Below are 20,310 nucleotides of genomic sequence, written 5' to 3'. Positions count from 1 at the left end.
AGCCATACGAGAGCACAGAGTTACAATGAAATAAATAGGATTGAATTGCAGCTAGTTTAGATAACCAGCCTAAATGAAATTCTGTGGAAATGTACACCTACTTTATTTAAACTCTAAATTCCTGCAGACTAAAATCTATTTTATGTTATATTTGCCTGTCTGAGTTATGTTTGCTTACTTGCAGTATTAGCCTACACTATTTTTTACTGAGTAACAGTGAGAAACACATTCAACTGACTTTGCCTTTATCCCACTTGTAGTCAAGAGTAAAACATCCCACCAGTTCCCTAGATTTTAAAGAGAATAATATTCAACTGTGGCCACCACAAGATGAAACCTACTGACTGAATAAGGAGGAGTCACTGACAAACTACCAAGTAAAAATGATCCGTATTAGTATATGCACACAATTTAATATTAAATATTTAAATATACATTTAAAAAGTACATCATTTCTGATAGATATCATAACCTCTTTTCCTTTTTGTTTAAAAATGAACTAGATGTGCAACTTTTTTAATAGTTAATTTCTGTCGTCTATCCATTATGACATTATGAAATCCATATTTGGTGGCCATATTCAATTTTTTTTAAAACATATCTTATATTTTAAAGTTTAAAGACCTTCTATGTGAAAGTGTGCTCATATTTACATGTATTTATGGTGAAATGTGTTATTGCATTTTATGTTTCTGGCAGCTTTTAATTCATTTTCCCATTACGAAATCCATATTTGGCGGCCATTTTGAAAAATGGCCGACATGGCCCCCAGGGGCCAAATTTTGAGCGCCTACGGTCCTAAATCTGATCAGACCCTCTTTGTGAGCCTTCATGCCAAATTTCATGCTTTTATCGCTAAGTGATCAATTCTGATGAAAATCTGCGCTTAGCCGCCCCACTATAGAGCTTAGAGGGAGGAAGGTGAGATGATGAACGGAGCAGACATAAAAAAAAAACTCCGATAATTTTTCTTGAAATTCAGAGGACATCTGAATTTGGTAAGCTGAGACATCAAGTTGAGATGTAAGGAAACAAACAAATAATCCCTTCAAGCAAATTTAAAATTAAAAAAACAAATAGAATGATGATTGAAATCTGACCTAGAAACATGATAGGGTGTGACTACTGCCACTTAGTGGACACGAGCGAGACACTTCTCTTTGAAACTCTATGAATGTGCTTTTGGCAAAAGGAAATAACTGAGCATTGGTCTAAATGTTTATGCATGCTACACAACACTGGATACTTGCAAAGAATTATACATAGGCTGAGGATTTACAAAGTGTTCTTACCGTTGCAATCATGATAGCACCAAAGAAAATAATCTAATTAACCCAAAATATATAAAATAGCCTGAGCTAAATACATTAAACCAACGAAATTATGAGGGGAAAACGAAGTAACAAAGGAAAAAGTGTCAACAAGTGTTTTACATTCCCTTTGCCTTTTTATTTCTTGAATCTTAGAGACTATATTGCACCAGTTCAGTTTTAAATTGCAAGTTGTTAGGTTTATTGTTTGCCCATTTTTCTGTTTGTGTAGCCTAGGCCTATATTGTAGCCTATACTTTCCATAGGCTACATAATAGCAATCAAATTTTGTTCGTTGTTTTACATAACAAAATATAGCCAAATCTTTGTTTTCGTGTGTTTAATGAACCCCCACCCCTCCTCCCCAAAGATTCATATGTGCATAGTGCATTTGAACTCATGTTCAGCATGACGTCAGGAATATGACGTTTTTCTTTATAACAAGATGTGTAGCCTAACTACATTCTTTGAGGTGAAAGTTTTTGCTCCACTTACTTCAAGATCTCAAGCTCGCTTTTTCAGACTTGTTCATAAACTGACATGCTTTTAAAGGTGTGTCGCTATACATTATATAAGTTGAGCTCACTGTTATTTTGAAAAGTCGGAAGATCCTCCCAACTGACTGTAACTCGCGAGTGTGCATGAGTAATTTACTTTCCTTCCGGATTTTGCCCTTACGTGATCAGGTTTGTTTATGTTTACTGAATCTACGCAAGTTTTGTCGGGAATAACACGTTTTGTAGTTTAGTCATGCAGCGCGAGCCGCGTGCGTCCCTACATGACATGCAGCCCCTTGACACCTTGGTTTCAAATTCGTTCAGCTCGCCTCCTGTTCTTAATGTCCACATTGTTTTATTGCAGGAGGATGTTGGCGGTTTCTGAAGCTTAAAGGTTTTACGCAAAACAGCTAACTGTTAGGCACTAAAATGAGGAGTCGCAGCAATTCTGGAGTTAAACTTGACAACTACGCGCGGATAGTTCATCAGACTATTCTGCGTCATCAAGTGAGTGTTTCATTTCTACACTGATGCTTCCCTAAAAAGCTTGTTTTCACTAACCATGCCTTCATTCATTGAAGTTCTTGTAGTAGACATTTTTGATCTAGCTTAGTTCTTGGATCTGTATTCATGTACATTATAGAAAAATATTGCAGTTAAGTGTTTTTAGTGTTTTGTTAAGAACAAACAACCAAACACTTGTATAAATAAAATGTATAATACAATCTACATCATGTGTATGGTATTTCAGGCCCAGAGTTTGACCAGGGTCTGGTGCAAAAATAGACACCGAAAAGTGACAAAATCGTCCAATTACTTAATCCTGTAAATCTGTTAATTAATTTATTTATTTATCTGTGCTATTTATTTACTAATTCAAAATTCAGTTTGAGTATTTGACATAAATAAAACACGTTATGTGATTTATATGGTTACAAATAATATACCGCCCTTCATAAAGATAAAGAAAAGAAAAAATACCCATGAAAATAAATTCCAGGGCAAAAACTTTTGATGCAGGTGCATTAGGCTACACTGTAAAAAAAAATTGGGTCAGTAAGATTGTTTCAAAAAAAAGTATTTTAGGCTCACCAAGGTGGCATTTATTTGATAAAAATACAGTAAAAATAGTAAAATTGTGAAATATTATTGCTATATCCAATAACTTTTTTCTGTTTTAATATATTCTATAATGTAATTTATTCCTGTGATGGCAGAGCTGGATTTTCAGCATCATTACTCCAGTCTTCAGTGTCACATGATCCTTCAGAAATCATTCTAATATTCTGATTTGCTGCTCAAGAAACCTTTCTTACTATTATCAATGTTGAAAACAGTTGTGCTGCTTAATATTCTTGTGGAAACTGTGATACATTTTTTTCAGGATTCTTTGATTAATAGAAAGATTGAATTGTTTTTGTAACTTTATAAATGCCTCAATTTGCTTTAATGCATCATTTCTGAATAAATGTATTAATTTACTTAAAATATAGTTTTACATATACTATGTATTACTGTATGTGGTAAAGGTAATTCTTGCTTCTTGATTAGTTAGATAGTGTGCAATGGCAGAGCAGATTTATCATGTAGCTATTAATCATTTTAACTAGCTCTATTGGTAACTTGTAGGACCCAGTTACAGGTCTGTTACCAGCAAGCAAAGAGCAGCCTGATGCCTGGGTGAGGGACAATGTCTACAGCATCCTGTCTGTCTGGGCTCTTAGTTTGGCCTACAGGAAGAATGCAGACCGCGATGAAGACAAGGCTAAAGCCTATGAGCTTGAGCAGGTACAACCTGGGATGGGATATGTTGTTTTTGTTTTATTAATCCATTACAACTTTTAAGATATTTGTTCAGTAACAACATTTGTTCATGAGGACATATATGCTAGAGAACCCAGAATAGTCAACAAAACTAACAAACTCAATATGTTCGACTGGATGAAGATCTGTGATCACTTGAGTAAACTGTAACAACTGTTGAATAATCTTCATTCGAATGATCTTAAATTAGACGCCACACCAAAATATTCACCCCCCCCCCAAAAAAAAGAAAGGTCAGTTGTCTTTTCATGCCCCATGTGTGTATGTATCAGTGTACCTAAGCTGTCTCTTTACAGTGGGCTCAGAAGTGTCATGTTACTCTTGCCTGTGCTATTAAACGATGAGCCGAAAGGTCACAGTTGAGCCTGTTCCAAGTGTTGTTTTTGGAGGCAGTCTGTGTGCACTGATCTCTGTTTTTCTTCTTTCAGAGTGTGGTAAAATTAATGAGGGCACTTCTTCAATGCATCATGCGACAGGTACCATCAGCTATTAACGATGAAAAGTAGAGTAATGGCTGCTGAAAACTCAGCTTTGCAATTATTGGAATAAATGTTAAAATATAATATAAAAGAAAACGGTTAATTTAAATTGTAATAATCTACGGCTACACATTATTTTGATTCACTTTTAGACATTCTATTGATTATATGTAAAGTTGCACCTAGATGTCTACTAACTCTCATTAGAGTATTAGTTGATTATAGTAGACTGTTAGGGTTCGGGTTGGGATTAGTAGAATAAGTTGACGTACTTGTGAAGTAACTTATAGTCAGTTATGTCTGTTGGGGAACACCAAAATAAAGTGTTAGCAGATATTAAGCAGACAGTCTACTAATACTCTACTTATAGTTAGCTGACATGTAGGTGCAACGTTACTTATAGAATCTCTGTTTGGGGACCATCAAAATAAAGTGTTATCTAATTCACAATATTAATAATAACACAAATTACCACTTGTCTGAAGTGCTCTGAAGTGTTCTCTCTTGTCCCCCCACAGCTGGACAAAGTTGAGAAGTTTAAATACAGTAAGAGCACTTTGGACAGCCTTCATGCCAAGTATAGCATTCAGACCTGTGCCACTGTGGTGGGTGACCGGGAATGGGGGCATCTCCAGCTCGACGCTACCTCCGTTTACCTGCTCTTCCTGGCTCAGATGACTGCCTCAGGTACTCCAGGTCTTGCTTTAGAGCTTGCATAACGTGACATTAAGGGCACTCAGTTATTCCTCTAAACCTGGGACACACCAAGCCTACGTCAAAGAATTAGTGGCGACGAAAGCCGACTGTGTTGTCGCCTCTCGTCAGCTACGTCTCGGCCAAAAAACTGCGCTTGAACACCCCAAAAGGACAAGCAGCGCTTGCTTACCATTTTGAATATCAATCACGCTGATCACTTTTTCTCTTCTGTTGGCTCATGTTATTATGACTATATTAATGCATTCAGGTAAGATGACGTAAAATTTGTAACAGTTAAAACATAAAACACAACATAAATAGTCCAGGCCTGGTCCTCTCTCATCTTTCACTGTCGTTGCTCCTCCTTTAACCTCCCAGAGCTCCTCCTCCTCCCTGCTGAAATTATAGAAATTTCTGTCCCTCCATTTAAAAAGTCCATTACACCAAAACTTTTACTCTTACACAAAAAGTTAATTGAAAGATTGTAAAAGTAATCCATATTAATTGAGTGGTTTAAGACACGGTTGCAGTGTGCTTGCTTTGATGTTCAAGAACCAACAAGGTTTGCTCTGTCTTTTTAAACAAGCACATTTGTGCTTCCATTTACCATATTTGATGTGCTCTATTTATGTGCATTGATCAGTGTTTATAGCCTAAATTTAATCGGTTCATCATATGAAATAATTGTGTCTCTTCAGAAGACACAGGATTAAACTGCTCAATTCATATGGATCACATTATGAAGTTTTTGAAACTTGAAAACTTCGGTTGCATGGACTTTCAATGGATGGACAAAAATGATAAGAGAATATTAAATATATCTTCATTTGATTTCTGAAGTTGTATGGGTTTGGAACAACATGAGGGTCAGTAATTGATAACAGAAATAAAATTTTTGAGTGACCTATCCCTTCAATTCTATTAATCAAAATTAAAGAAAAATAACCAACAATTAATAGATTTTTGCTGGAATTGTGTGGCCCTAGACTTAAGTACATGTCTAACTAGATTAACTAGTCATTGACAACAGCAGTGTGAGAAGAGTAGTCCAAGAATCTGATTGGCTGCTGTCAGTTTACTTCAGCCCGGTATTAACTTCTCCCACATATATCCTTTGCTGTGCCTTATGTCCTTTTAGGGCTGCACATAGTGTACACTCAGGATGAGGTGGATGTGGTCCAAAATCTGATGTTTTACATTGAAGCTGCTTACAAAGTGGCTGTAAGTCTCTCAGTATTCATCATTTAGGCCTTATATATGTTTTAGCTGTGAGGCGCTGTGTGTCTGTGACTGAAATTTTCTCCTATTACTGTTCAGGACTATGGGATGTGGGAGAGAGGAGACAAAACCAATCAGGGGATCCCTGAGCTCAATGCCAGCTCAATCGGGATGGCTAAAGTGAGTCTAATGAAACAAAATAAACAAATGAACTGTCCTTCTTTTTGTCTCTCTCTCTCTCTCGCTCTCTCTCTTTCTCGCACACTCATTTCCACATAATGCTGTCAGTCCTTCTCCGAGCAGCTGAGAACTCTCAGACTGGCATGGGGAGGGGGTTCACACTGTGTGCTCATGAACACTGTCTATTAACGTCTCCGATGAACATAACCCAGTGTAACCTCTATATGGCCTCTCTGGTATTAATGTTCCTTCCCAACTTACCCTGCAAGCTTGTGTCAGTTCTATTTGTTCCTCTTGCGACACTTTTCTCAGAGAAGAATGGTTCTGGTTGTTCTCTGTCAGAGAAGACAGAGTACCATTTTAAGGGCAAGGAACTAGCCCTTAACCTCATTAGATACAATGTACCCATTTGAATTCAGAAAATAAGTATTACGAATTAAATTGTGGCAACCTCAGTGATAAAACACTAAACATTAGAGTGAAGATAATCTCTGGCAGAGAAGACTATGCCTAATTTGTAGTCTGTGGCCCTGAATTTCAATTCACAGTGAATAAATATAGGCTTTGTTCTGACTATTGAGTTGAGATTCTTGCTAGGACAAAATACTGTAACAGTCCCTGAATGGACCCTTTGTAACTGCAGGCAGCACTTGAAGCCCTAGATGACTTGAATTTATTTGGGGCCAAAGGGGGACCTGACTCTGTGGTTCATGCCTTAGCAGATGATATCCAGCACTGTCAGGTGAGGTTATAGATATTCCAGTGCTTTGGATTTTCCTATGCATTGTTTTTCAGCATCAGCATGCTTAATAAAAAAAAGATTAAAATGATTACCATCTACCTACAACCACATATTTCTCTCAGTCCATTCTGAGCTCCTTGTTACCCAGAGCTTCGACATCTAAAGAGGTGGATGCTGGGCTCCTGTCCATCATTTCATATCCAGCCTTTGCTGTGGAAGACATGGAGTTAGTCAATATCACTAAAGAGGAAATCATCTCCAAGCTCCAGGTCAGAACTTGATCTCCGACATGAGGAACTTGTTTAACAGCCGTCTGTCTCTGACACTAGGGTGGTTTATTCCTTTTACTTGCATTTCTTGTCTGTAGGGAAGATATGGCTGCTGTCGTTTCCTTAGAGATGGCCACAAAACTCCTAAAGAGGTCAGTATATCCAATACACAGACAAATTAGGTCACACTTTACATCTTATTGGATAATTTTCTGTTTATACAACCCCATTTCCAGAAAAGTTGGGACATTTTGTCAAATGCAATAAAATCAAGAATCTGTGATTAGTTAATTCTCTTAAACCTTTATTTAACTGACAAAAGTACAAAGATTTCCAACGTTTCCAATGACCAAATTAATTGTATTTTGTAAATATATTTAAACAAATATTTTGATGGCTGCAACACACTTGAGTTGAGACAAAGGTCAAATAAAAGGGAAAAGATTATAAAAAACAATTCAAAAATCACATATCTCAATGCAAGATTCCAATGAATTTTGGTCTTTCACCATCTATCATACACATAATATTGTGAAAAGATTCAGGGAATCCAGTGAAATCTCAGTACAGTAGGGCAAGGCAGGAATTTTTGTGACCCTCAGATGGCATTGCATGAGAATCCGTCATGCTACTGTGTTAAATACAGCCACATGGGCTCGGGAGTACCTTGAAAAACCGTTTACTTAATGCAGTCTGCCGCTGCATCAAGAAAAGCAACTTGAATCGTTGTTATGCAAAGAGAAACCTATGCGTCAATTCTTTGCAGAGATTCCACTGAGTTCTCTGGGCCCGTGCTCATCTCAGACGGTCCAAAAGACAGAAGAAATGTGTGCTGTGATCCGATGAGTCCACGTTTCACCTTGTTTTTGGGAAAAACAGACATCGGGTTCTCAGTCCCAAAGACAAAAGGGACCATCCAGGTCCAGGTGCGACAGGTGCAAAAGCAAACATCTGTCATTGTATGGATGTGCATCAGTGCAAACAGCATGGGTGACTTGCGTGTGTGTGAAGGTACCACTGACACGGAGGCATATATTGGGATTATACAGAGACATCAAGATGACATCTTTCCTAGGAAGTCCATGGTTATTAGGGCAAGACAATGACAGGCCTTATTCTGCACGTGCAACAGCAGAGTGGTTTCGTAGACACTCTACACCTGCAGTCTAGATCTTGCTCCTATTGAAAATGTATGGCCCATCATGAAAAGGAGGCGACGACGACCATGGATTATTGAGCAGCTGTCTTGTATCAGGCAAAATTAGGCAAAAGTTCCACTTCCAGCATTTAGTATCTTCAATTCCCAAATGTTTTAAAAAGGTGATACAGTGGTAAACATGTCCCAAATCTTTTGTAGTGTGTCGCAAAATTAAAAAAAATTTATATATGAAGAGTTCAGATGCAAAAGCCTCTAAATGCCATCTGAAATTTTCTTATATAATGATCATTTTTATCAAGCTCGTATATTTAAATTCAATAATTTCACTTAAATGGCTTAATAATAAACCTATTAATTGTCTTTTAAGTGAAATTACTGAACTTAAATATACAAGCTTGATAAAAATGATCATTCTATAAGAAAATTTCAGATGGCATTTAGAGGCTTTTGCATCTGAACTCTTCATATATAAATTTACATAGTACAATTAAGTTGGTGAGTGAAAAAAATGGAAATCTTTTTTTTTTTTTTTTTTTTGTCAGTTAAATAAAGGTTTAAGAGAATTAACGAATCACAGATTCATGATTTTACTGCATTTTACAAAAACAAACTTTTCTGGAAATGGGGTTGTACAGATACTTTATAATATGTAGCAGCAAATTCATTAAATATTACATTGAATATTAAGAACTATTACAGAAATGTAAATATGTAGCTGTGTAACTTTTGTCTCTCTAATTATGCATTAAATGAACTAAGTTGATCGTACTTTTCAAATGCATGACCTTTTTTCCCAATAGGACCCCAACAGGCTGTACTATGAATCTGCTGAGCTGAAGCTTTTTGAAAACATTGAATGCGAGTGGCCACTTTTTTGGACCTACCTAATCTTGGATGGCATCTTCATCAACAGTCCAGAGCAGGTAAAATGATGATTTTTACCTACATTCATTATTTTTTAATCCATCTCATTCTTGAAATATGAAAGATTATGATCAAAATTAAGGGTATTTCTACCCTACATTTCTACCAGGGTTAGCCAAAAGAGAGCTAGAATATTATTAGCAAACAAAGCATTGAGTGCTACGGAATTGTTTGACTATTTGTATTGTGAAAAGCGCTATACAAATATACTTGACTTGACTATTCTTTAGTACACTTTGTTCAGATGTTTTCTAATCAAACCTATTACATTATATATTTTGCATAAGTTGTTTAATTGTCAATTGGCTAAATATTTAGCTAAAGATACTGAAATCACCAAAATACTAAGATTCTGGCAAGGGCTAGTACAGATGCTAATGTGATTGCAACCATAGTGTAGGTACTGTTGCTGTAAGGTTAAAGTTACATTTAGTTAGTTAGTTATACTAGTAAAGGCTCTACACAACTTTTGCACAGATTTTTGCCCCAATTTGCAGTCTGGAGGAGCCAATGCTAGTTAAATCCAGTCTGCAGATTTTGGGCAGTTGGAGTTGAAAGATTTCACAGGCAGCTGCATAGTACAGTATGTGATATAGACATTTTATCACTTTTTAAAGCTTCAGGCTAAAATTCTGTCCAGTTGTTGGGTATAATAATATGTGTTCTAAAATTGGCTTAAAATATCAAACATGTTTGATACCCAACAACTCATTACAACACACTTCACAAAACAACCTCATTGCTAGAAGATACATGACAAATGAAAACAATATTATTGTTTTCATTTGTCATGTATCTTCTAGCAATGAGGTTGTTTTGTGAAGTGTGTTGTAATGATGCAGAATGACTTTAAAGTCTGGTAGTATGTGATTCTCAGTCATTTAGTGTATGATGCACATTTCTGTAACCATTTACAGTCACATGTAGGATGCCTAGTGTTTTAAAATCTGATGGTAAAAGTTGTGTAGTTTATTTCAGCCTTAAGTGGATTGGAGAGAATTCAGGAGGCTTCTGGTAGCTACTGTAAAGACTTAAGCAAAGGCAAAGCTTAAGAGTGACTTTCTGGAGGTTAAAAATAAGTCAAACAAGATGTTCTCAAGGTTGTGTTGCTAATTTCTGTCCTCTCAGGTTCAGGAGTATCGAGAAGCTCTGGAAGGTATCATGATCAAACAGAAAGATGGTATACGGCTGCTGCCTGAGCTCTATAGTGTTCCTCCTGATAAGGTAAGACACTATTAAATTGATTTTTTTAAACAAAAAATGGAATATCAGTGAAATTTCACTGGATTCATGTCAACTCAGATTAAATTCAGATGAAATTAGCTTTTTATACTTTTAATTACCATTATTTCAGGTGGATGAAGAGTATGTTAATCCTCACACGGTGGAGAGGATCCCAATGGGAAAGTGCCCTCTGAAGTGGGGCCAGTCCCTTTATGTTCTGGGCAGCCTTTTGGCAGAGGTGAGAGGTTATAGGTCATGTCTTTGCTATTCGGTTGTTAAGTCGTGACGTAACCACTCTCCGATAATACTCTTTCCGGGTCCAAAGTCCAGGTCCTCTCTACCTACCTACCGCTTTCGCTAGTGTTTTGGTTATTATTGAGTGTTTTTACAATGCTGCCGCAGTGCTGTGTCCCGTGTCAACCTCGTAAATCTTCTTTTTCATTGATGCCTGGACTCTACCCTTAATTATGCCACCTGAGTGATGAGCTACACTAACCACTCTGTTGGTGTTAAAGGAATTTAAACCCTTTTTGACCGCCAAGGGTGCCTCACTAAGAAGGACGTGATCGTAAATAAATGTACAGGTTCCACCATTGTTATTTCTGGACGATAGGAGCGCTTGGACCCGGAAAAGGCTAAACGTCACGCGTGACGTCAGACTTAACAATCGGATACTTTGAAAGCTTTGTAACAAGCACTACTGTAGTTGCGTTAGACTTTCTCATTGTCATTTTGATGGACAGGGTCGTAAAAATTCCATCTTAATCTATAATTACCCTTCATTTTAATTTTCATATTTTAATGATAAGACATTTGATTAATTTTTTTAAGAATGTGAACGGAAAAAAACTATAATTAAAGGCACACTATGCAGTTTCCGTTTTTCTCAAACAGCGACCCCTAGAGTGATTCACGTCTGAAATGCGTGCTAGTTTCTTCCATAGAGGCTGCTTCATATGTTGTTGATGTACGTGACGTCATGCCGTAAAGCAAGTCGTGATTCTCGCAAGATTTGTCGGGGCGCCACCTCTCAAACTTGCATTGCTGGTTTTGCCATGTGGAAGACATGATTATGCTCCCCCCTGCTTTGCTATCGGGATGATTCGCCCTACTACGAGTTTGTTTACCATCTAAATAATTTAGAAGCTGTTATATTAAGGTACAAATCTTGCATAGTGTGCCTTTAACTTAAAGGTTGAGCCTATAGACTAGATTGTGCATTTATTTATTTGCAGTATGCCCTCCTTCTGCACCAGTGGCCACCAACTGGACAGGGATGGGAATTACAGTTACAAGTTAGAGTAGATCACCCTCAGTATAATCTGTCAAAATGGACGGCCTTCCGATATTTTTCAGTCACTGCTAAAAAAAAAAATCAGTCAATGACTTAAAATATTCGGTTAACGCGATCTTTCGTACCAAGTTATATTTGGGGGAGTATGACAAACACCTCTACCTTTCCTATCCATTTCAGGGGTTTTTGGCTCCTGGAGAGATAGACCCTTTAAACCGCAGGTTCTCAACCATCCCTAAACCGGATGTTGTTGTTCAAGGTATTTTTCAAATTTTTTTACCAATAGCACATGTGATGCATTGCATGGTTAAAATTCATCTTGATGTTTGCATTTTGTTCTGATAAGTGTCCGTCCTTGCTGAGAATGAAGATATTAAGGCGCTCCTGCAGAAGAATGGGATTGATGTGGAGACAGTGGGAGACATACACCCTATCAGAGTGCAGCCATCTCGGGTTCTCAGCCACATTTATGCCAGACTAGGTACGAAGTGGTACACTATAAAGTCTCACTTGATACTAGTATGAAGAAATGCAAAAACACGCTATTGCTTTTGACAGTCAACTATATTTTTAGTAGACACAAATACTTGTTTCATGTAATTAGGGTGCATGTGTGTATTTGCTTTTCTCCAAGGGCGTAATGAGAGACTGGGGCTGACCGGCAGACCTTACCGTAGGATTGGCGTGTTGGGAACCTCCAAGCTTTACATCATCCGCAACACCATCTTTAGCTTCACACCTCAGGTTCATCATAATGTGCTGAACTAGGCATGTTTGAGCCTTATGTTGACTTAGAGAGCCACTGCTTATCACCCAGCAGAAGTTATATAAAAATAAGTTGGTGAGGCAGAAATGACCCACAAAAAGCTTTTAAAATATACCCTAAAGGCCAAATGTTTTTTGTCTTCTCTCTTTCTTTTCACATGATTTCACATTACTTCATGTCTCTGGGTTTGTCACATTGCTGTACTGTAGTTCATAGATCATCAGCAGTTCTATCTGGCCCTGGACAACAAGATGATCGTGGAAATGTTGCGCACTGACCTGTCTTACTTGTCTTCTCGCTGGAGGATGACTGGCCGTCCTACCGTCACCTTTCCTGTTTCCCAGACCATGCTTAGTGAGTAAAAACTGGTGCCTCTGGTAATGTAGGGTCAACGGAAAACAATATTAAATTTGAAGTGTGCAGGTTTTTCCTAATTTTTGTGTGTGTAACTTCTTAGACCATGACCACACAGACTTGGAACCTGCTGTGCTGGCCACACTTAAGAAGCTTCAGGATGGCTACTTTGGAGGGGCAAGGTCAGATAATGAGGATGTAAATAAATATCATGTCATCAACAATACACATTCAAGGGCAGTCTCCGCTCACTTGCTTGCTGCTCTCAATTTTGCTAGGATCCAGACTGGAAAGTTATCTGAGTTTGTGACCACGTCTTGTTGTGCTCATCTGAGCTTCCTCGATAGTGGTAAGACACGCTCCGGTAGGGGCTGGGATGAAGATGATGATGTTGAGGACAGCTACTTTAGTGGTGCTGTGCATGACCTGAACTTCAGTGATGGTAAGGGTAAAGAAAGAATATTCTGGCAAAGAGATTTTGTTTGACAATGACTTTTGAAATGGTCAGATACTGATGTTGGTAATGTGAGTTGAAGTCCTTGATGTAGGGTTGTGATTTAAATAGCTCACATTAGTAAACTCTCTGTTCCTTTTGTTTTCTAATGAATTAGTTATTTTTTAATAATTTTTCTCTTCCCTAATTTTACATTGATTTTATGCCTAGGCTAAATTTTTGCATAAATGGTCCCACATTTGATTTATTTTGATGTTTTGAGTCTGATCTTTTGGGGAGAGTTTGTGTAATGGATTTTAAGTACACTAAATGACCTTAACAGTTTTTATAATGTAGAATTTGCTGGACAAAACATTTAAACATCTCTGACCTTCAACTCTTCTGGTTTACTTTGGCATCTTAGACTTTTTTCTCCACCATCATTGCAAAATGTGTTATTTTTATGTTGATCATTTGCAGTGAGCACTTGCAGTGTGAAAACCGCATCATGTTGTAATAGATTCTTGCATTGTTTATATTACTTCCTTTTTTTTCAAATTCCTGTAAGAAATTAAATGGAAATGAAAAAAAAACTAATAATCTGCATTATCAAGCTTGAATGATTCTTCAAGGAATGCATTTACCCTTAAGGTGATGATACACGGGGCAACTTTTTTGAGTAATGTTCCTTGGGCACTTTCCCATTGAGAATGGGCTACAAATTTCTATTTGGATACTTTAGATCGGTCATGGGCTCTGTCTCACCTGGTTGCCCGTTGACGGCAAAATTGCCCAGCAACATTGCTCAAAAAGTTTCCATGTGTATCATCACCTTTAGACTGCAGGCTGTAATGTCACACAAACAGTTCTGTTTTGGTGCATTGCAAACTGTTTTACTTGAGCATCTTGCTGCTCATCGCCACCTCCAACCCAACAATCTCTGTTTCTCTCGTCTCTTTCTTTCTTATCCTGACTTTTCTAACCCTTTCTTTCTCAGATAAAGATGATCTAGCACAATACCTGGACCAGCTGTTAACTGCAGCGGTGCCTCAGCGGAGACTCGGAGTCGAGGGAGAGGCAAAAGGACTGAGTCGCTTCAAGGCTGCAGCCACTAAGACACGTGAGATGGTGTCTCTTGTGAACAAAGCCAAGGAGCTCCAAATCCACAGTGAGCTGAACTAATGAACTCTTACACGTTGAAGGGTAATTTTTAGGGATGCTACAACCAACCGATAAGGCAAATAGTCAGCAATGAATCACAAAATTGATTAGTTGGGTCTTTTGTGCTCATAGAATCATTGCAGTAGTAAATTTTTTTTTTTTTTTTTTTTTTTTAAATAGGCCACAAGGCAAGATGCAGTGGAAATAAAGGGCAGAATGCATGAATGGAATTAAAAGCGTTAAAAGCTTAAAGGTGTGTAGTTTCACATGGCCAGGCTGCCACATAAAGTGCTTCAAGAGCCTGATCCTTTTTTACATTTAAAGGGATAGTTCATCTAAAAATATAAATTCTATCATTCTATACTCGCTTCATTCAATTCTATACTCGCCCTCATGTCGTTCCAAACATGTCAGCAAAAGAATATATTCTTTTTTTTGGTGACCATTGACTTCCACTGTATGGACCGAAAAACAGTGAGACATTTCTCAAAATATTGTCCTTTACTTTCCATAGAAGAAAGAATGTCATACAGGTTTGGAATGACATGAGGGCGATTTAAATGATGACAGAATTGTAATTTTTGAGTGAACAAGCAACAATTGAGGCAAACTTAAGGAAAAAGCAAATCAATCAGGCATTTTTCTAACAAGGCAAAGAGTACACCATTTGCCTGTCTACATTTCTATTCAGTTTTGCCTTGTCTTTTTTTGTTCCTTGTCTGTTTTTCAGATGTGCACATGTATCTTCCCAATAAGCTTTTCCGCTCCCCTCAGCCTGCGCTTAATCTAAAAGATTTCCCAGGTCCACGGACCAGTCATGTGTGTATATGCAGACACACAAAGGATCTTTTAAAAATGCAAAACTGAGATGACAGAAAACTCTTTAATATGTTTAATTGAACTCTGTAGAGTCCAGATGTGCCCATGTCCTCTGAAGGTAACCTGCCTCGGGACACTCGTGGCGGCATTGACTACAGTGGTCTAGTCCAAGTGCTTAAAGACACAGAGAGCCTTCATGATCAGGCAGACATCCTCTTCATCCTTTTCAAAGACAAGTAAGTGCCACATTTGAATCAGAGTTATGAGTGTGGACACCTCTATAGAGTTGTTTTTATTTTGTATTAAATCTAATGTGTTGTGTGTTTTCTCACAGGGGAATGGATTGGGATACTCAGCTGCATGGGAACGGCACCACTGTTAAGAGTTTGCTGGTGGAGCTCTATGAGAAGGCAGGAGAACTACGCTGCTGGGATCTCATCCGTATGATTTCAGGCATGCTCCGCAAGAAAGTGGAGGAACTGGACTGGGTAAATACAAGCTTGTGGTAAAAGGAACTATAATACCGGCTATTAGCATTTCTCACAACTCTTTCTGTTAGACTGGCACTCTTACTTCACAGGATAAGATTATTGTACAGAATGTACTTCATGAATTGTTCTGTATTTTGCTTGATGGTCATGTTTGTAGGCCTGCTCAGATTTGCTGGCCCATCAGAAACACTTGACAGTTGGTTTACCTCCAGAGCCCAGAGAGAAGACTATTACTGCGTGAGTTTTCATATTCCCTGCTCAGATGACACTGAAACGCTGCACAATATTGGTAGATTGTGTGTGTAATCTGGATGTTTCTCTGCAGGCCTTTGCCTCTTGACCAACTTGCCATACTTATCGATCAAGCCAGCGAGAACAACATCACTATCGCCATCCTCACACAGGTTACACACAAACTACTTTTCAAAAGTTTGTGGTCAGTAAGATTTTTTTTAAGGAATTTATACTTTTATTCAGTGAGGATGTATTAAATTGATCAAAAGTGACACTAAAGATTTTTAATGTTACGAAATATTTTTTTTTTAATGTTTTCTTTTGAACTTTCTATTCATTAAAGAATTCTGAAAAAAATGGATCACGTTTTCCACAAAAATATAAAGCAGATCAATTGTTTTCAACATTGATAATAATAGGAATTGTTATTTGAGCGGCAAATCAGCATATTATAATGATTTCTGAAGGATCATGTGACACTGAAGACTGGAGTAATGATGCTGAAAATTCAGCTTTGCCATCATATTAATACATTTCATTTTAAAATATGTTCAAATATAAAAGAGTTATTTTAAAATGTAAAAATATTTCACAATATTACTATTTAAACTTTATTTTTGATCTACTAAATGCAGCCTAAGTGAGCATAAGAGACTTATGACAAAAAATCAATCAAACAATCCAAAGCCCCCAATATTTTAACCAATAGTTTATGTAAATATTTTAACCAAGAGCACACAGAACTTTTTCACTTATTCTGTTGATTGTGGAGGGAAACTATTTGAACACGATAAATCGTGAGATGATAGAACTACTCTTATGACAGTAGATGAAAGAAAGAATTATCAAATTAGCCAAAATATTTCATAATTAATGTTTTCAGTGAAATTCTGTGTGCTGATTCCTATCAGACCTTGCTTATAAAATATTTTTTGAGGTTTGTTTTCAATCTAAATGTTTGTTTTTGTATATGTGTTAGGAGATCATAGTGTACCTTGCAATGATCATCAGAACGCAACCCAGTTTGTTCAGTGAGATGTTTCGGCTGAGGATTGGCCTCATCATTCAGGTTATGGCAACTGAGCTGGCCCAATCTCTAAACTGCTCAGGTACTGCATTTATCATTCATCATGTGTTCATATTGCATTTTAGGAGATTTGAGGATGTTTGTATAGTATTTTTTATAATGTTTGTATAATATTTGATATATATTATGTGTTGAAGGTGAGGAGGCCACCGAGAGTCTAATGAAACTGAGTCCCTCTGAGTTGAAGAATCTTCTCCACCACATTCTGAGCGGCAAAGAATTTGGTGTTCAGAGAAGTGGTGAGTGACTTCATGAAAATAACAGTTTTATGTACTTTTGAGCTGGAAAATCTAAAATATACGTGTCAGTACATTTAGCATTGCATTTAGCATTCTCTGGTTGGTTTGGTTGTCTGAATGCTTGCATGTTCACTGTTCAGTTCGTTCAGTTGAGACCGGCGCCAGTCCTGTCATCTCCATCCATGAGGTCGGCAATGTTGGTGCCACCAAGAGTGAGCGTGCAGGCATCAGCAAACTGAAGAGTGACATGAAGATGGTAGGCGACTGCACATCCAGAACCAAAAACATACAAGCCAGATATTACAAAAGCACAATTATAAGATAGAAAAATTCAACCGTGTAAACACTATAGCTACTATGTCTTGTCTCTATATGTTTAATAGTGTTTAAATGTTTTCAGCTGGAGGATCACCGATTGTCATGGTCGATCCAAAGTAAGGTGATGTGTCTAATGAGCCGTGACTCAGTCTCATGTAATGTGGTCTAATCTCAAATTAAGCTCAACAATTCAAAAATGTCAAGAGAAAACCTGACATCAGCTGCTCAATTTGGTTATGGGATGTGTTAATGTTATGGGAGGAAATCCACTGTACATCTAATTTTAAATCTGGATATCACATTAAAGAAAAATGCACAGGTTTCACGGGGTCTGAAGGTGCATGGCATGGTGTTTAATTCCATGGGTAATGTGAACATAATTGTGGAAGGAGGCTCAAAAGAGTTTTGTCATGTAGAAAGTTTGTAAAACTGTCCATCCCCGTGTCTGTCTTTTCTCTTTGTAGACATTATCAGGTCAATCCTTCGACACAGGAAGTGAATGGACAATGGAGTCAGGGGTAAGTGCTTAGTTCTTCAAAGCCATATTTACTTTTCGCTTAGAGTTTTTTGAAGGGTAAGATTAGGCTACAAAGAGCTGCAAAATGTGCAAATAGTCTGTAAAAATAATTTAATTATCCGATGTGCTGTAGGAGTCCTAAAACTCTCTATTAAACTCTATTAAACCAAGTCAAACTTGGTGTCTGTAAACACCAGAATTATGAAGTCACATGCCTTCCTAATCACCAGATCAAAGTTTTGTGAAGTAGATTTTCATTTTATTTGCCATGAAGAAACCATTTCTTGAATAATACAGTACGTCATACCACTAACCAAGAAATTGGTCAAATTGTTGACCTGTGCTAAAATGTGACTTGCAGAGGTCCCGGATGCCTTCAATTGATGGGTTTGACAGCTCTGTGAGTGTCGGTGCGTCCCGGGACAGTCGGCAGGGCCAGTGGCTGCGCAGAAGAAGGCTTGATGGTGCTCTCAACAGAGTTCCTGTAGGCTTCTATCAAAAAGTCTGGAAGATTCTCCAGAAGGTTGGAAGAATTAAAGCAATGTTATGTTAATAACATATAAAATAGTTTGAAAAAATACTTGACCTTGATCAACCTCATTTTGCAACGTGGAAGTAAGCTATTTTCTGTGATTATGTGAGACCTAGAAGAATAACAAGTGCTGTAAATGGTAAAAATATGAGTTTATAATTAATATCATAAGCAATATCAAGCATCATAATGAGCTGTTTTGTACAGCTAAAAATAACTGTAAGCCGATGATGCTGGAAGCCTCGTACATTAAAGTTACAAATGATCTTGTCTACTCTCAAATAATGGATAGCAAAATATTTTTATGCAAAATAGTGAAATATATGATTTTTTTTTTCTTCTCCCCGCAGTGTCATGGCCTTTCAATAGAAGGCTTTGTGCTTCCATCTTCTACTACAAGAGAGGTTTGGACCCTTTTAAAAATCCTTTAACATGTCGCGCTAATTGCTTTCTGTAACTTTGACTGCAAATTTCCTTCTCCACCACTCTCCCTCTCTCCAGATGACCCCGGGTGAGATTAAGTTTGCGGTACATGTAGAAAGGGTGCTGAACCGTGTCCCTCAGCCTGAATATAGGCAGCTGCTGGTGGAAGGGATCCTGGTACTTACAATGCTGGCTGATGTGGACATACAAAGCATTGGCAGCATCATCCACATAGAGAAGGTTGTTCACATCGCCAATGACATGTTCTTCAAGGACCAGGTATGGGTATTTAACTAAAAAGAATTTATGGTATATATTATGGTATGTGTTATCAACAATATATTATTAACCAATATTTAAAAAAATCTCTTCTCTCTCCATCATGCAGAAGGATCTAGGTGCAGAGGACAGTATTTTAGAAAAGGATCACTCTACAGGCATCTGCCGGCTCCTATATGATACTGCACCCAGTGGCCGCTATGGCACCATGACTTACCTCACTAAAGCTGTGGCTACCTACGTCCAGGACTTTCTGCCTAGCGGCGCCTGTACCGTACAGTGATACCATGAAGTTTTTAAATCGTATCATTTTTATTGTAATAGACTGTTTTGAACAAGACTGAATAAACTTGTTGACCACATGCTTTGGAAGTTCAGTTTGATGATGTTGTCTTGTCACTCAGTAGTCCTTTAATAGGTTCTCCATAGACCTTATAAGTGAGGGTAGCGCCATATTTAATTTGTGAAAGGAATGTAAATTAGCCAGTGAGGACAGTGTGTTCAGTGTGTATTGAACAAAATGCAGATTATTCAGTTGATGAAAGTAAAACAAGTAATGTATTTTGAAAATCACTTGTGATCTAGTATGTTTATAGTGCATGTCATTGTAAAGACTGTAGGTGTATCTCTTGCAGCCTCATTTTCATCCATGTGAAATTTAATATGGACGTCTATCCTGACTTAGGTCTATTAAGCATGAAACTAAATTTTGTACTTTTTGGTTATTTTCCAGCATATAAATAAAGGTACTGAATAAAATATGATGAGTTGTGTGTTTACAAATTACAATCCACAACTAATGGAGAGGCGTGACTTGTGTATAGATGTGTTTTAGGCTTAG

General features: G+C 37.5%; 1 protein-coding gene across 6 annotated transcripts; it reads left to right on the top strand.

Annotated features, from left to right (window-relative positions):
• The first annotated feature begins 1,750 nt into the window (after positions 1 to 1,750).
• Positions 1,751 to 20,233, top strand: phka1a (phosphorylase kinase, alpha 1a (muscle)). Of its 6 annotated transcripts, XM_082162542.1 has the most exons (34): positions 1,754 to 1,996; positions 2,172 to 2,314; positions 3,437 to 3,595; positions 4,060 to 4,107; positions 4,629 to 4,797; positions 5,945 to 6,027; positions 6,124 to 6,204; positions 6,848 to 6,946; positions 7,069 to 7,215; positions 7,314 to 7,367; positions 9,175 to 9,297; positions 10,427 to 10,522; positions 10,653 to 10,760; positions 11,997 to 12,075; positions 12,163 to 12,297; positions 12,451 to 12,560; positions 12,792 to 12,936; positions 13,040 to 13,118; positions 13,215 to 13,378; positions 14,367 to 14,537; positions 15,261 to 15,349; positions 15,440 to 15,585; positions 15,684 to 15,837; positions 15,998 to 16,077; positions 16,166 to 16,244; positions 17,054 to 17,183; positions 17,299 to 17,400; positions 17,541 to 17,656; positions 17,801 to 17,839; positions 18,183 to 18,236; positions 18,597 to 18,758; positions 19,118 to 19,171; positions 19,269 to 19,469; positions 19,579 to 20,233. In XM_082162542.1, exons 2-34 carry the CDS (start codon positions 2,237 to 2,239, stop codon positions 19,750 to 19,752), a joined length of 3,708 nt encoding a protein of 1,235 aa, XP_082018668.1. In that variant the 5' UTR covers positions 1,754 to 1,996; positions 2,172 to 2,236; the 3' UTR covers positions 19,753 to 20,233. The 6 variants fall into 6 exon arrangements, with proteins under 6 accessions (XP_082018672.1, XP_082018669.1, XP_082018668.1 ...); XM_082162543.1 differs by having other exon boundaries at positions 1,753 to 2,314; positions 17,550 to 17,656; XM_082162541.1 differs by having other exon boundaries at positions 1,754 to 2,314.
• The last annotated feature ends 77 nt before the right edge of the window (positions 20,234 to 20,310 follow it).

The sequence above is a fragment of the Leuciscus leuciscus genome (genome assembly GCF_965113295.1).
Source record: "Leuciscus leuciscus genome assembly, chromosome: 2".
NCBI lineage: Eukaryota > Metazoa > Chordata > Actinopteri > Cypriniformes > Leuciscidae > Leuciscus > Leuciscus leuciscus.
Note: the sequence above shows the minus strand (reverse complement) of the source record. Positions and strands in the feature narration are given on the sequence as shown.